This window comes from Mobula hypostoma, chromosome 24, assembly GCF_963921235.1.
Source record: "Mobula hypostoma chromosome 24, sMobHyp1.1, whole genome shotgun sequence".
Classification (NCBI taxonomy): domain Eukaryota; kingdom Metazoa; phylum Chordata; class Chondrichthyes; order Myliobatiformes; family Myliobatidae; genus Mobula; species Mobula hypostoma.
Window position 1 is genome coordinate 2946195 of NC_086120.1, and position 16100 is coordinate 2962294.

The window sequence follows — 16100 nt, forward strand, 5'->3', positions numbered from 1 at the left end:
CACATTAGCTTAAAAAATCCTACTTCAATATATTTTAAATTTAGAAAACTAGACAGTAAAATATGAAAATGGTTGTGGGAGCTGAATACTTTTTTCAAGGCATTGTATTTGCTTTGAGAACTATGTGTGTGCTTCAAATAAAAAGATTTTTAATGAAAACCATGTTTTGGTGCAAATTTGAGCCCTGCTATTTGTTTTCATGCCACCTTGTTTGTTTACTGTCTGTTGACCAGATTTTTGATGATTTCATCAAACCTACATTAGAAAATTCTAATGTTCCCTTACAGCCACAAACTTTAAACAAAACCTTCAGTAAAAGTACATCTAAATATCTTTGACGCCATCTCTAGAGTAAGTGATAGTTATGTTTTCAAAAGGCCAGACAAGGCACAGAAATCTGACTTAACGATTTTCTTGCATATATTTCCAGATATGGGCCCCCCTCACCATCCTCCACACAGATTACCTCCACCCGGAATGGGAGAACCTCCTCCTTGGGGTGGACCTCAGCATCCAGATTTTGGTGGTCCTCCCCCAGGTTTCAATGGACAGCCTCCACATATCCGTCGTCAGGGGCCACCTCCACCACAGATCAGTCCCGATGACCCTAGTTTAGTGCCCAATGTGCCATATTTTGATCTCCCAGCAGGATTAATGGCACCTCTGGTGAAGGTAAGCCAATTATTGCTTCACCTTTTACGGACAAACAAACTACATTGAATGATGCTTACGACAGAGTTAAAATTCTAAGGTGCCCCGTAAGAGTATTTCAGAAAAACATTGTAGACCCAAAGAGATATTGGAAGGGCTGATTTTTTTTTTTGTTTGGTGGGAGGCAAGGTTGTTTTATGCATAGCCTTAAAGGAAAGGTGAGGGAAGGGTAAAGACACTTTGAACCAGAAGTTGGAGAGGTAAGGCTTTAAAAGGGATTTTAAAACTGGATTAAAATTGAAAATAAAGGTATTGGTAGACTGAGAATTTATCTGCATCGGTGAGGATGGTATTTATTTGCAGTGTAATAAGATAATTGGTTGTAGAATTGCAAATAAGCTTTAAATTGACAGAGAACAGAAGCTGTTATGCCAACTCAAACAGTGTTGGAATCATTGGTTCTGTAGATTTTTAAAAAATGCTTTGGTTGGAGTTTCAACAGGAGATAAATTGAAGATAGGATGGAAATAGCTAATCAAACTTGTTTGTAGTATGTATGAGATTACTAATTGCTAAATAATCATTAAATTGTAGTTTAGTTATCATTTATTATATAATAGATTACTCTTAATTTTCTGCAATATCTTTTCTTCTGTATAATTTACGTTGAAATAAGATCCTTTGCAACCACAAAATGTGGCAAAGTGTTTTGTAAGCAGTGTAGTATCTTGCCATGTAGTTACTAGAATGTAGACACTTTATGAGTGTACAACAGCAGTAAAATAAATAACAGTAAAGTAGGAATGCTAATATTGGTTGAGGTGCCACTTTCATGACTCTAGAAGAACTCCCAGAGTCACCTGAAAGGACAAGTCTAGAACCTGATTTAATCTCTCTCTAAAATATTTAGCATTCCCTGTACTGCACTCGTTCCAATCTGAATTATGTATTCACTTCTCCAAAGTGAGCAAAATATTTCTTGATGTTTAGGTCACTTGGAGTTGTAGAGATTTACAGCATTGAAGCAGGCTCATTATGCCCTTTATATCAATCCCATTTGCCTGCAATAATTCCTTCTCTCTCTCTATGCCCTGCTCATTCAAGTCCCTGTCAAGATGTCTCTTAAAAGTTATTGCTGTTTCTGCCTCTACACCACCTCTGGTAACTCATTCCAAATACCAACTACTCTTTATAAGTACTCCTCAGATCCTCCCTCTCACCTTAAACCTATGACTTCTAATTTAGACATCTCTAACATGGGAAAATATACTGGCTATGTACCTTGTCTATTCCTCTCATAATGTTATATTTTTCTGTCATGTCACCTCTCTCTGCTTCCTTTTCTGTAGCTAAAACAGACTTAGTCTCTCCATTTTTTTCCTGATAACTCAAACCCTCCAATGCAGGCAACATCTTTGAAATTCTTTTCTCAACTCTCTCGCTGAACCACATCCTTACTGTTCTGCAGTGACCAGAACTGTGCACACATTTTATTTAAATATCCTCTTTAAAATGTTGGTGGTGAGCTCCCTTTTTTCTGTTTGCTTCCTCAGTTTTTTTCTGAAAATTATCCATGTGTAAAGGTGAGAAGCAATTTGCTGTATATGCAGTTGTAAAACCAGTTACGAACATGGTGTTAACTTTGGATTGTAGATTACTTATCATTTATTTTGTAATAGTTAGAAGACTATGACTACAAGGCTCTGGAACCTAAAGATATGCGCCTTCCACCTCCAATGCCACCTAATGAAAGGTTGCTTGCTGCAGTTGAGGCATTTTATAGTCCACCATCTCATGACAGACCAAGAAATAGGTAAGTGTCTTGTAAAGATCACACATTGTCATTACCCTCTGTCTCTGCTTGGTAAGAAATGCTTGCTGTTATTGATCATGTGTTGGGTTCAGTGAAAGGAAAAGTGCTGCTGAAACAGACCATTTTTCTTAAATGCACCATATTTGCCTTCGTGGATTAAAATAACTACCCTTCTATCGTCTTCATGAAAATCTGTATCAGAATAGTTTTTGCGTCTTATTCCGTATCATGCAGGCCATCCATGTAAATTTATATTTTTTTTATTTTTCTCATTTACTCTTTTTAATAAATCATTGCATCTCTTAATATCATGAGTGTATTTCATAGAACATAGAATAGTACGGCACAGTACAGGCCCTTCAGCCCACAATGTTCTGCCAACCCTTAAACCCTGCCTCCCTTATAACCCCCCACCTTAAATTCCTCCATATACCTGTCTAGTAGTCTCTTAAATTTCACTAGTGTATCTGCCTCCACCACTGACTCAGGCAGTGCATTCCACGCACCAACCACTCTCTGATTAAAAAACCTTCTTCCCCTTGAACTTTCCACCCCTTACCTTAAAGCCATGCCCTGGGGAAGAGGTGCTGGCTGTCCACTCTACCTATTCCTCTTACTATCTTGTATACCTCATGTCTCCTCTCATCTTCCTTCTCTCCAAAGAGTAAAGCCCTAGCTCCCTTAATCTCTGATCATAATACATACTCTCTAAACCAGGCAGCATCCTGGTAAATCTCCTCTGTACCCTTTCCAATGCTTCCACATCCTTCCTATAGTGAGGTGACCAGAACTGGACACAATACTCCAAGTGTGGCCTAATCAGAGTTTTATAGAGCTGGATCATTACCTCGCGACTCTTAAACTCTATCCCTCGACCTATGAAAGCTAATACCCCATAAGCTTTCTTAACTACCCTATCTACCTGTGAGGCAACTTTCAAGGATCTGTGGACATGTACTCCCAGATCCTTCTGCTCCTCCACACTACCAAGTATCCTGTCACTTACTTTGCACTCTGCCTTGGAGTTTGTCCTTCCAAAGTGTACCACCTCACACTTCTCTGGATTGAACTCCATCTGCCACTTCTCAGCCCACTTCTGCATCTTATCAATTTCTCTCTGCAGTCTTCGATAATACTCTACACTATCCACAACACCACCAACCTTTGTGTCATCTGCAAACTTGCCAACCTACCCTTCTACCCCCACATCCAGGTCGTTAATAAAAGTCACAAAAAGTAGAGGTCCCAGAACAGATCCTTGTGGGACACCACTAGTCACAGCCTTCCAATCCGAATGTACTCCCTCCACCACAGCCCTCTGCTTTCTGCAGGCAAGCCAATTCTGAATCCACCTGGCCAAACTTCCCTTGGATCCCATGCCTTCTGACTTTCTGCATAAGCCTACCGTGTGGAACCTTGTCAAATGCCTTACTAAAATCCATGTAGATCACATCCACTGCACTACACTCATCTATATTCCTGGTCACCTCCTCAAAGAACTCTATCAGACTTGTTAGACACGACCTGCCCTTCACGAAGCCATGCTGACTGTCCCTGATCAGACCATGATTCTCTAAATGCCAATAGATCCTATCTCTAAGAATCTTTTCCAACAGCTTTCCCACCACAGACATAAGGCTCACTGATCTATAATTACCCGGACTATCCCTACTACCTTTTTTGAACAAGGGGACAACATTTGCCTCCCTCCAATCCTCTGGTACCATTCCCGTGGACAGCGAGGACATAAAGATCCTAGCCAGAGGCTCAGTAATCTCTTCCCTCACCTCGTGGAGCAGCCTGGGGAATATTCCGTCAGGCCCCGGGGACTTATCCATCCTAATTTATTTTAACAACTCCAACACCTCCTCTCCCTTAATATCAACATGCTCCAGAACATCAAACTCACTCATATTGTCCTCACCGTCATCAAGTTCCCTCTCATTGGTGAATACCGAAGAGAAGTATTCATTGAGGACCTCGCTCACTTCTACAGCCTCCAGGTACATCTTCCCACCTTTATCTCTAATCGGTCCTACCTTCACTCCTGTCATCCTTTTGTTCTTCAAATAATTGAAGAATGCCTTAGGGTTTTCCTTTACCCTACTCGCCAAGGCCTTCTCATGCCCCCTTCTTGCTCTCCTCAGCCCCTTCTTAAGCTCCTTGCTACCCTATGTTCCTCAATAGATCCATCTGATCCTTGCTTCCTGAACCTCATATATGCTGCCTTCTTCCTCCTGACTAGATTTTCCACCTCACTTGTCACCCATGGTTCCTTCACCCTACCATTCTTTATCTTCCTCACCAGGACAAATTTATCCCTAACATCCTGCAAGAGATCTCTATACATCGACTACATGCCCATAGTACATTTCCCTGCAAAAATATCATCCCAATTCACACCCATAAGTTCTAGCCTTATAGCCTCGTAAGTTGTCCTTCCCCAATTAAAAATCTTCCTGTCCTCTCTGATTCTATCCTTTTCCATGATAATACTTAAGGCCAGGGAGCGGTGGTCACTGTTCCCCAGATGCTCACCCACTGAGAGATCTGTGACCTGACCTGGTTCATTACCTAATACTAGATCTAGTATGGCATTCCCCCTAGTCAGCCTGTCAACATACTGTGACTGGAATCTATCCTGGACACACTTAACAAACTCTGCCCCATCTAAACCATTGGAACTAATCAGGTGCCAATCAATATTAGGGAAGTTAAAGTCACCCATAATAACAACCCTGTTATTTTTGCACCTTTCCAAAATCTGCCTCCCAATCTGCTCCTCGGTATCTCTGTTGCTACCAGGGGGCCTATAGAATACTCCCAATAGAGTAACTGCTCCCTTCCTGTTCCTGACTTCCACCCATACTGACTCAAAAGAGGATCCTGCTACATTACCCACCCTTTCTGTAACTGTAATAGTATCCCTGACCAGTAATGCCACCCCTCCTCCCCTTTCCCGCCCCTCTCTATCCCTTTTAAAGCCCTGAAATCCAGGAATATTGAGAATCCTTTCCTGCCCTAGAGCCAGCCAAGTCTCTGTAATGGCCACTACATCATAATTCCATGCATTTATCCAAGCTCTCAGTTCATTACCTTTGTTCCTGATGCTTCTTGCTTGAACTACATGCACTTTAGCCCTTCTACCTTATTACCTTTACACCCTTTATTCTGCTTCTCTTTTCCTCAAAGTCTCTTGAGATCTGGCTTTACTCCGTGCAATATACTTGCAGTTCTCGCATGACCTTTATCCTCCTCCACCTCACTATCTGCTCTAACACTTTGGTTCCCCTCACCCTGCAAATCTAGTGCAGAGATTTTATTCTGTTCATATTTGGTTAGTTTATTAATCATACCCTCCTGCAATCCATATTGCTTTGCATCATAATGGCCAATTGTATTGCTGAATTTATGTTTTATTCTAATTTCATAAACTGCAGCTTATTTGGATTTTACCCATAATTTCACTCTGCTTTGCACAATGACTTAGTAGAAGTAGTTCTGAACCACAGTCTTTCAAAAAAATTTAAGAGTTCAGTGCCTTTCTGGAATTGTAGGAATTCAATCATAGAAAGGTACCATTGAAAATTTTATTTTCATCATCAAGGGTCTGTTTCCATTCTGTTTTTAGTTCTCCAAATTGTGCTTATTCACAATTATTCTCATCAATCTACTACTTCTGTCATTTTGCTCAGACCTTGTTCTGTGCATATACTGCTGAAGTTCTTCTCACAGTTGTAATATTTGTGCCCTTTACAATGTGCAAGAAATGAGAAAATCCGTTCTGTTATTTCTGGATTGACCTTTGTTCGCTTGCCTGAACTTTGCTAAATTTTGACTTCCCTGTGCAGTGAAGGTTGGGAGCAGAATGGACTCTATGAATTCTTCCGAGCCAAAATGCGAGCACGGAGAAAAAAGGGGCAAGAGAAGAGAAATAAGTAAGTATTTGGAAGCAACAGGTGAAAGTGGAAATTGCTTTGAAAAACCATTAAGACATATCAAATATTTTGTTTTATTTCCTGATTATTGCATTGTTCCATTCTGTAATTATGCCAGTTTTTTCAGTAGTGTTGAAAGCTCCATTTGACCCTTAGTATCGACAGCCAGTTAAGGATATAAAATTGCAAATTTCTTTTACATATTGTGTGGAAAAGTGCTTGCTGTTTTCATTGCTGAAGGTGTGGTAACTGTGAGATCATGCCTATTTATTCTTGTTCTCCTTTCATAAGGAAATGGTACCCTATCTTTTTAAACATCAATCTAAACTTCAAAATCTACACAAATTATTCAGCTATCATGTCAGAGTGGTGATATTTGCCTTTTCCTGAGAATTGGATCAAAACCAGAATGCAAGTGCAATTTGATCAAGATTGAACTAAAGCAGAACTTTCTTCATTTTATTTTCCAAAACAATACCGATGGCAGTGGATTTTCTTGATTACTTTTTGTAGTTGTCTAGAAGCTTTTTAAAAGCATTTCTTGTAAGTTTGCAGATCTCTTTGTTCCATAAGAATACTAAAAATAGGAGCAGAAGTAGGCTACCTGGCACTACAAACCTGCTCTGCTATTCATGGCTGATCTCATCCTCTGTGCTAGTTTTCTTACCCTAAACTCCCCAATCGTTAAAGAATACATTTACCCCTTCTGGTGATCAAACCTTCACAATCCTCAGGGTGGAGTCCAGAGATTCATCAAACTCTGCAAGAAGAAATGTCTATGTGCCTCAGTTTTGGTCTTGCTGTAACTATGTCCCCTGGTTCACAATAATGGAAACATCACAACATCTACTCTGTCATGACCCCTTTTGGGTCGTGTATGTTTCAATAATTTTTCCAAATTCCGGTGAATACATATCCAACTTCCTTAGCTGCTCATGACTGGACAATCCTCTCTGATCTCAGGGAATGGAATGGTAAATCTCTTTTGGAGTGCCTTCAATGCTTGTATATCCTTTCTTAAATACGGGGACAAAAACTGTTTGAGTCTCCTGGTGCGGCCTCAACAATCACCTGTATATTTTTAGCAATACTTCCTTTTTCTAGTGTGTGGTGTCTTTGCAATAAAGGGCAGTGTGTCATTTGAATAACTACCTATTGTACTTTCTGCTCACTTTTTGTCGTTGATGACAAGAGCACCTAGATCTCTCTGTACTCCAATTATTTGCAATCACCATATATACTGGTAATAGTCTTCCTTTTGCCAAAGGGCATAATTTCACACTTTGACATATTAAACTTCATTTGCTATGTTTTTGCCTAGCCACACAATCTGAATCCAACTGCCCTCATTACAGTACTGTGTACCCTGCCACCTATTTACCTTAGGTCTGTTCCACCACTCAATGAAGCCATAGCTAATTTTCACCCTAATTCTGAATAGTTGCTGTTTCCTTGTATTTCAACATATCCTAGGTAAAAAGAAGCTGCAAATCTCAGGTTAAACTGATATTTATCATGTGATAGAGAAATTTTAGTCACCATCTATGTTTGGAAGGCCTACTTCTAATGTTTAGACCATGAATTTCCCCAACTAACAAAAATAATTTTGATCCACATGGAAGTTCTCCATATTAATTTGACAACTTTATCATTCACCCCAACTTTCTCCAAGGAATGCTACCCTAGTTTCACCCTGAAATCAAGGTTTTGTGCTCCAGTTCAGCTGAGATCCAGAACTGCTCTCGGTCCTCTAAATTTCTAACTACAGCCTTGTAAAATAACATCCACCTTGTTGTAATCAAATCCTCTAAAACAGAATCCCTTAACATTTTCATGGTTTATTGTTGTACAACATTGGATTTAATTTGGCTTTTTTTTTGACACTGATCAGCAGAAAAAGACTTTTATGTCAAAGTGAAAACAGATCTCTACAAAGTGATCTAAATTAATTACAAATATAAAACACAAAATTATTGAATGCATAAGTATTTACCCCCTCCCTTTAATATGACACACCAAATCATCACTGGTGCAGCCAATTGGTTTTAGAAGTCACAGAATTAGTTAAGGGAGATTGCCTGTGTGCAGTCAAGGTGTTTCAATTGATTGTAGTAAAAATGCACCTGGATCTGGAAGGTCCAACTGCTGGTGAATCAGTATCCTGGCAAAAACTACAGCATGAAGGCGAAAAAACACTCCAAGCAACTCTACGAAAAGGTTATTGGAAAGCACACGTCAGGAGATGGATACAAGAAAATTCTCCAAGTCACTGAATATCCCTTGGAGTACAGTAAATTCAGTCATGAAGAAATGGAAAGAATATGGCACAGCTGTAAATTAGATTAGATTAGATTCAACTTTATTGTCATTGTGCCGAGTACAGACACAAAGCCAATGAAATGCAGTTAGCATCTGACCAGAAATGCAAAGAATAATGTTATTTACAAAATAAGTGGGAATAAAAAGTAAGTGCTACAGCACACAAATATAAAAGTACTAAGACAGTACAATATGGGTGCAGTAATGCTTAGCGCTGTGATGTGAGGTTCAGCAGGGTCACAACCTCGGGGAAGAAGCTCTTCCTGTGCCTGCTGGTGCCGGAGCTAGCGCCTACCGGATGGGAAGAGAGTAAAAAGTCCATGGTTGGGGTGAGATGCATCCTCGATAATGTTTTTCACCCTGCCCAGGCAGCATTTATGGTAGATGTTCTGAATGGTGGACAATTGGGTGCTGATAATCCGCTGGGCAGTCTTCACCACACGCTGGAGTGCTTTGCAGTCCGATATGGGACAGTTGTCATATTGAGATGCATTTGGTGAGTATGTTCTCAATGGTACAGCGGTAAAAATCCATCAGTATCCTGGGACAGAGGTGAGCTTTCTTGATGTTCCGCAGGAAATAAAGGCACTGTTGCGCTTTTTTGACCAGGATGGAGGAGTTCAGGGACCAGGTGAAATCCTCGGAAATGTGGACATTAAGGAATTTGAAACTTGATACACGCTCCACTACAGCTCCATTGATGTAGGCGGGGACGTGAGTGTGGCTCCTAGCATCCCTGAAGTCCACAATGATCTCCTTGGTCTTCTGGGTGTTAAGGGCCAGATTGTTGTTGGCATACCATGCGGCCAGGTGCTGCACCTCGTCCCTGTAGGCCGTCTAGTCATCCCCTCTGATCAGGCCAACCACCGTGGTGTGGTCTGCGAACTTGATTATGGAGTTAGAACCAGGTACAGGAGCGCAGTCATAGGTGAAAAGGGAGTACAGAAGAGGGCTCAGCACACAGCCTTGAGGCACGCTGGTGTTCAGGGTGAGAGTGGAGGAGGAGAGGTTGTTTAACTTAACTGATTGGGGTCTGTTAGAAAGTCCAAGGTCCAATTGCAGAGGGATGAGCTAATACCAAGCTGGCGAAGTTTGCCTGGAGCAGGCTATCCTGAAAAACTGAGTGACTGTGCAAGAAGGGGACTGGTGAGAGAGGTCACCAAAAGACCTATGACAACTCTGGAAGAGTTACAAGCTTCAGTGGTTGAGACAGAAGAAACTGAGTTTGCCAGAAGGCATGTGGAAGAATCTGAAGTCAGCTGGAAGAAGGTTGAGCAAAATTGAGCTTTTTGGCCATCAGACTAAACACTATGTTTGGCGGAAGCCAGAAACCGCACATCATTGAAAACACCATCCCTACCCTGAAGCATGCTGGTGGCTGCATCATGCTGTGCGGTTACTTCACTGCAGCAGGCCCTGGAAGGCTTGTGAAGGTAGAGGGTAAATTGAATGCAACAAAATACAAGGAAATCCTGGAGGAAAATCTTATGCAGTCTGCAAGAGAACTGTGAATTGGGAGAAGATTTGTTTTCCAGCAAGACAATGACCCCAAGCATAAAGCCAAAGCTACACAGGAATGGCCTGTAAGAGTGGCCAAGTCAGAGTCCAGACCTCAATCCCATTGAGAATTTGTGGCTGGACTTGAAAAGGGCTGTTCACTAATGATCCCCATGCAATGTGACAGAACTTGAGCAGCTTTATAAAGAAGAATGGGGGAAAATTGCAGTGTCCAGATGTGCAAAGCTGATAGAGGCCTATCCACACAGACTCAAGGTTGTAATTGCTGCCTAAAGTGCTAAATACTGTCTTGAAAGGGGTGAGTAATTATGCAAACAATTATTTTGTGTTTAATAATTGTAATAAATGTAGACCAATTTGTAGAAATTTGTTTTCACTTTGACACAAGAGTCTTTTTCTGATCAGTGTCAAAAAAGCCAAATTAAATCCACTGCGGTTCAGTGATGTAAAAGAATAAAACATGAAAACTTCCAAAGGAGTGAATACTTTTTATAGGCACTGTATTTCTGTACCAGGATCTATGTTTGTGTTCCAAAGATTAGGACCTCACATTTGCTGATGCAAATCTTGCTGTTCAAGGCTAGCAATACCAACAATGAATAATGCCATCTTTCATGGCGTTGTTGTTTTAATATAAGGATTTCTACATCATGAAACTCATTAAAGATATGGTGAATATTTTTCCATAAATATCCTCAGACATTGCATCCTTCCCTACTCAACCCTACAATTTTTACTGCTGCTCAGCAAACGTTAGCCATGCCAACAAATTGCCTTGAGCTTTTCCAGCTTCGGCTTTATTAAATCATCTTATGAAGGATCTTATCAGATGCCTTCTAGAAATCAATACAAGTAATATCCTTGGACATACGTTTAATCACTGTTTTATTATATCATCAGAAAATATAGGATACTTAGTGTTTGATATTCTAAGTGACTGTTATTCTCTTTGGCCCTTGTTGGCACAATGTCTAAAATACCTTTGGTTTGAAAAATGTAGTTATGGGAGCCCAAAACAAAAAGCAGAAAGATTTCTTAATTTATATGCATATGAGAAATGTTCTTATACACAAAATGTTACACCAATTTCCTTAACCTTTTGTGATACAGAGGTCCAAGCTCAGCTACATCTGGGGTATTGAAACCAGGACCCCGTTCAGAATCTCATGAGGCCGGTAGCGGAGCCAAAGTGGAGAAACGGTCAGTGCAGACATATTACTCTGCCTTGTGCTTAGCAAGTCTGGACAAGAGATTAATAACTGAAAGCATTATATATGGTAATATGGCTTTTAAGTGCAAGGCTGGATCTGATGACTAAAACAGAAATCACAGCAATATTTTGGAATTGGTGGGTTTGTGTTTGTGATATATACAGAGGTACAGTGAAAAAATTGTCTTGCATATTGTCTATACAGATCAATTCATTAAATGACTACATTGAGATAGTACAAGGTTAAGCAATGTTGACGCGTGGCCAAGTGGTTAAGGCGTCGATCTGGTGATCTGAAGGTTGCTAGTTTGAGCCTCTGCTGAGGCAGCATGTTGTATCCTTGAGCAAGGCACTTAACCACACATTGCTCTGCGACGACACCAGTGCCAAGCTGTATCGGCCCTTGCCCTTCCCTCAGACAACATCGGTGGTGTGGAGAGGGGAGTCTTGCAGCATGGGCAACTGCCGGTCTTCCATACAACCTTGCCCAGGCCTGCGCCCTGGAAAAACCTTCCAAGGCGCAAATCCATGGTCTCAGGAGACTAACAGATGCCTATATAAAAAAAAACAATAACAGAATGCAAAATAAAGTGTTACAATATGGAGAAAGTACATTGCAGCTAGACAGTAATGTGCAAAGTAGATTGTGAGGTTAAGAGCCATCTTACCATACTAGGGAGCTTTTCAGTAGTCTATGACAGTAGGATAGAAGTTGTCCTTGAGTCTAGTGGTAGGTCCTTTTGGGTTTCTGTATCTTCTGCCCGTCAGGAGAGGTGACAAAAGAGAAAATACCCAGTATGGGTGGAATCTTTGATTGTGTTGGCTGCTTTACTTAGGCAGTGAGAATTGTAGATAGAGTCCATGGAGGTAACTCGTTGAAAGAAAACAGATTAAAGAGACAAAATGATTTGCATTCGACCATTTTTTATTAAGGTACATCTACTGCCATGGTCAAATCAGCCTGTAAAAATTCACTGATAATGATGTGTGTTCAGGCAGTCTTATATTTTAACATTTCAACACTTAACATTTGTTCTCCCAACACCATTGACTCCTTGGATGAGATCATGTTTCTGTATTGCCCTCTAGTACCTTTCCCAACTGCCTTTCTCTATAAATAGGTTTATGCATTGCTGCTGGAATCTGACATTATTCAGTGTCCCTGCACACTATACAGGGGTCAGTGGAATGTATTCTGGAGCTCAAGCGTTTTCGTTGCTTCTCTTTACGCTGAGGCAAATATTAGCCTTCTCTAGAAACTGAGATGGATGGTGTCTCAGCCATTCACTACCTCCAGTAGTTAATACACTGAATTCTTGGGTCTCTTCTGATTAGAGGGAGAATATTGCTCACATGGATGCAATGTCAGGTTTCACTGATGTGCCTATTTTGGGATACTTTCCAGTTGTTTTAGTCATAGTCATAGTCATACTTTATTGATCCCGGGGGAAATTGGTTTTTGTGACAGTTGCACCATAAATAATAAATAGTAATAAAACCATAAATAGTTAAATAGTAATATGTAAATTATGCCAGTAAATTATGAAATAAGTCCAGGACCAGCCTATTGGCTCAGGGTGCCTGACCCTCCAAGGGAGGAGTTGTAAAGTTCGATGGCCACAGGCAGGAATGACTTCCTATGATGCTCTGTGTTGCATCTCGGTAGAATGAGTCTCTGGCTGAATGTACTCCTGTGCCCACCCACTACATTATGTAGTGGATGGGAGACATTGTCCAAGATGGCATGCAACTTGGACAGCATCCTCTTCTCAGACACCACCGTCAGAGAGTCCAGTTCCATCCCCACAACATCACTGGCCTTACAAATGAGTTTGTTGATTCTGTTGGTGTCTGCTACCCTCAGCCTGCTGCCCCAGCACACAACAGCAAACATGATCGTACTGGCCACCACAGACTCGTAGAACATCCTCAGCATCGTCTGGCAGATGTTAAAAGACCTCAGTCTCCTCAGGAAATAGAGACAGCTCTGACCCTTCTTGTAGACAGCCTCAGTGTTCTTTGACCAGTCCAGTTTGTTGTCAATTCGTATCCCCAGGTATTTGTAATCCTCCACCATGTCCAAACTGACCCCCGGGATGGATACAGGGGTCACCGGTACCTTAGCTCTCCTCAGGTCTACCACCAGCTCCTTAGTCTTTTTCACGTTAAGCTGCAGATAATTCTGCTCACACCATGTGACAAAGTTTCCTACCTTAGCCCTGTACTCAGCCTCATCTCCCTTGCTTGATGCATCCAACTCTCGCAGAGTCATCAGAAAACTTCTGAAGATGACAAGACTCTGTGCAGTAGTTAAAGTCCGAGGTGTGAATGGTGAAGAGAAAGGGAGACAAGACAGTCCCCTGTGGAGCCCCAGTGCTGCTGATCACTCTGTCGGACACACAGTGTTGCAAGCACACGTACTGTGGTCTGCCAGTAATCAAGAATCCATGACACCAGGGAAGCATCCACCTGCATCGCTGTCAGCTTCTCCCCCAGCAGAGCAGGGCGGATGGTGTTGAACGCACTGGAGAAGTCAAAAAACATGACCCTCACAGTGCTCACTGGCTTGTCCAGGTGGGCGTAGACATGGTTCAGCAGGTAGACGATGCAATCCTCAACTCCTAGTCAGGACTGGTAGGCGAACTGGAAGGGATCTAAGTGTGGCCTGACCATAGGCTGGAGCAGCTCTGGAATGAGTCTCTCCAGGGTCTTCATGATGTGGGAGGTCAATGCCACCGGTCTGTAGTCATTGAGGCCACTGGGGCGTGGCGTCTTCGGCACAGGGACGAGGCAGGACGTCTTCCACAGCACAGGAACCCTCCGGAGCCTCAGGCTCAGGTTGAATACATGGCGAAGTACTCTACATAGCTGAAGGGCACATGCTCACCTTTCAACTGAACCACGTGAGGAAGGTCTAGGTGTGAGCCTTTGCTTGTTTCTGAAGAATTGTGCCACAAGAAAGACTGAAGATGCTGGAAATATGGATCAACACACATAAAATGCTTGCAGAACTCAGTGGATCAGGCAGCATCTGTGGAGGGGAATAAATACAGGTTTCCCCCGCCATCTGAAGGTAGAGCGTTCCTATGAAACAGTTCGTAAGCTGGAATGTTGTAAAGTGAAGAAGCAATTACCATTTATTTATATGGGAAAATTTTGTAAGCGTTTGCAGACTCAAAAATAACCTACGAAATCATGCCAAATAACACATAAAACCTAAAATAACAGTAACGTATAGTAAAAGCAGGAATGTTATGATAAATATACAGCCTATATAAAGTAGAAATACTTTTCCACAATCACTGCCTGCACTGTTCTCCGTAGCGAAAACCTCACGCAAGCTCTCTCAGCAGAAACGCTCTCTCCAGTAACCTTTAAGCTATGAAGCTGCCAAATCATACCAAATAACACGTAAAAATACACAGCCTATATAAAGTAGAAATAATGCATGTACAGTGCAGTATCAGTTACGGGAATCAGGAAAACAGCGCAGAGCACACTGATGATGGAGTGTTAGCCTGAGTCGTCGGAGTCTGGGGTGGTGCAGTGGCCCCCAACCTCCAGGCAGTGAACCGATACTCGAAGGGTCTCGGCCTGAAACGTTGACTGTACCTCTTCCTAGAGATGCTGCCTGGCCTGCTGCGTTCACCAGCAACTTTGATGTGTGTTGCTTCAACATCATCTTCGTCAACTTCCACAAGCCAAACTCACTTTGTCCTTACTTCGTTCACCACGATCGAAACACTTAATTATGTCTAATGTAATGCCCTTTCGAGCTCTTTCAGGCTTTTCTGATACCTTAGAACTCATCTTGCAAACGGCTGCTCACAGGCACGTGTTTAAGCAATGCCGGCGAGAATGCCGTTCCGAATCCGGGGGAGACCGGCTACTCGGGGCGCGCGCTGCTTTTTTTTTTCACGCGCTGCCTTTTTTCGTAACAGTGAAAACACCTTTTGTTAGTGAAAACAGGGAACTAATGTAGGACTTTTGTAACAGTGAGGTTTCGTAAAGCGAACGTTGGAAAAGCAGGGACACCTGTAGTCGATATTTCAGGTTGAGACTGGGTCCAGTCCTGATTAAGTGCCTGGGCCTGAAAAATCGACTGTCCATTTCCCTCCATTGGTGCTGCCTGACCCCCTGACCTTTTGTGTGTATTAATCTTAAGAAAAGTCCTGAATAAGGAAGATACTGACCTGAAACATCTTCATATTAAAGAGTCCGTGCCAACAACAGTAAGATCTTCATATGGAGTCATAGAATTACCTGTTGTGGATTGAGTGAGATGTCTGCTGTCATATTTCAGCAACTTGATTGACTGCAGTACTGACTAAAGACTTCTGGCTCACAGTTGAATTTTATTTGGACTAAAGCAGCAAGCCCAGCACTATTATCTTTCCCTAGAAAAGATAATGGTGGTCCTTTTGAGCTGCTGGAGCCCTTGTGTTCCTCTGCAGTAGAATTAGGTTAAGTATCGAGAAAGTCGGTGATTTCTCCCCAGCAACAATGAAAGATGAATCATTTCTAATTATAGAAACATAGAAACATAGAAAATAGGTGCAGGAGTAGGCCATTCGGCCCTTCGAGCCTGCACCGCCATTTATTATGATCATGGCTGATCATCCAACTCAGAACCCAGCCTTCCCTCCATACC

At 41.8% G+C, this 16100-nt stretch overlaps 1 protein-coding gene across 3 annotated transcripts in view; it reads left to right on the plus strand.

Annotated features, from left to right (window-relative positions):
* The window catches only part of cherp (calcium homeostasis endoplasmic reticulum protein), a 91292-nt gene that overhangs the window by 52878 nt on the left and 22314 nt on the right, over positions 1 to 16100 (plus strand). For all 3 annotated transcript variants that reach the window (XM_063032573.1, XM_063032574.1, XM_063032575.1), the window contains exons 11-14: positions 431 to 672; positions 2331 to 2464; positions 6316 to 6402; positions 11350 to 11439. In XM_063032573.1, coding sequence (XP_062888643.1) covers positions 431 to 672; positions 2331 to 2464; positions 6316 to 6402; positions 11350 to 11439 — 553 coding nt within the window. The remainder of the gene's footprint in view (positions 1 to 430; positions 673 to 2330; positions 2465 to 6315; positions 6403 to 11349; positions 11440 to 16100) is intronic.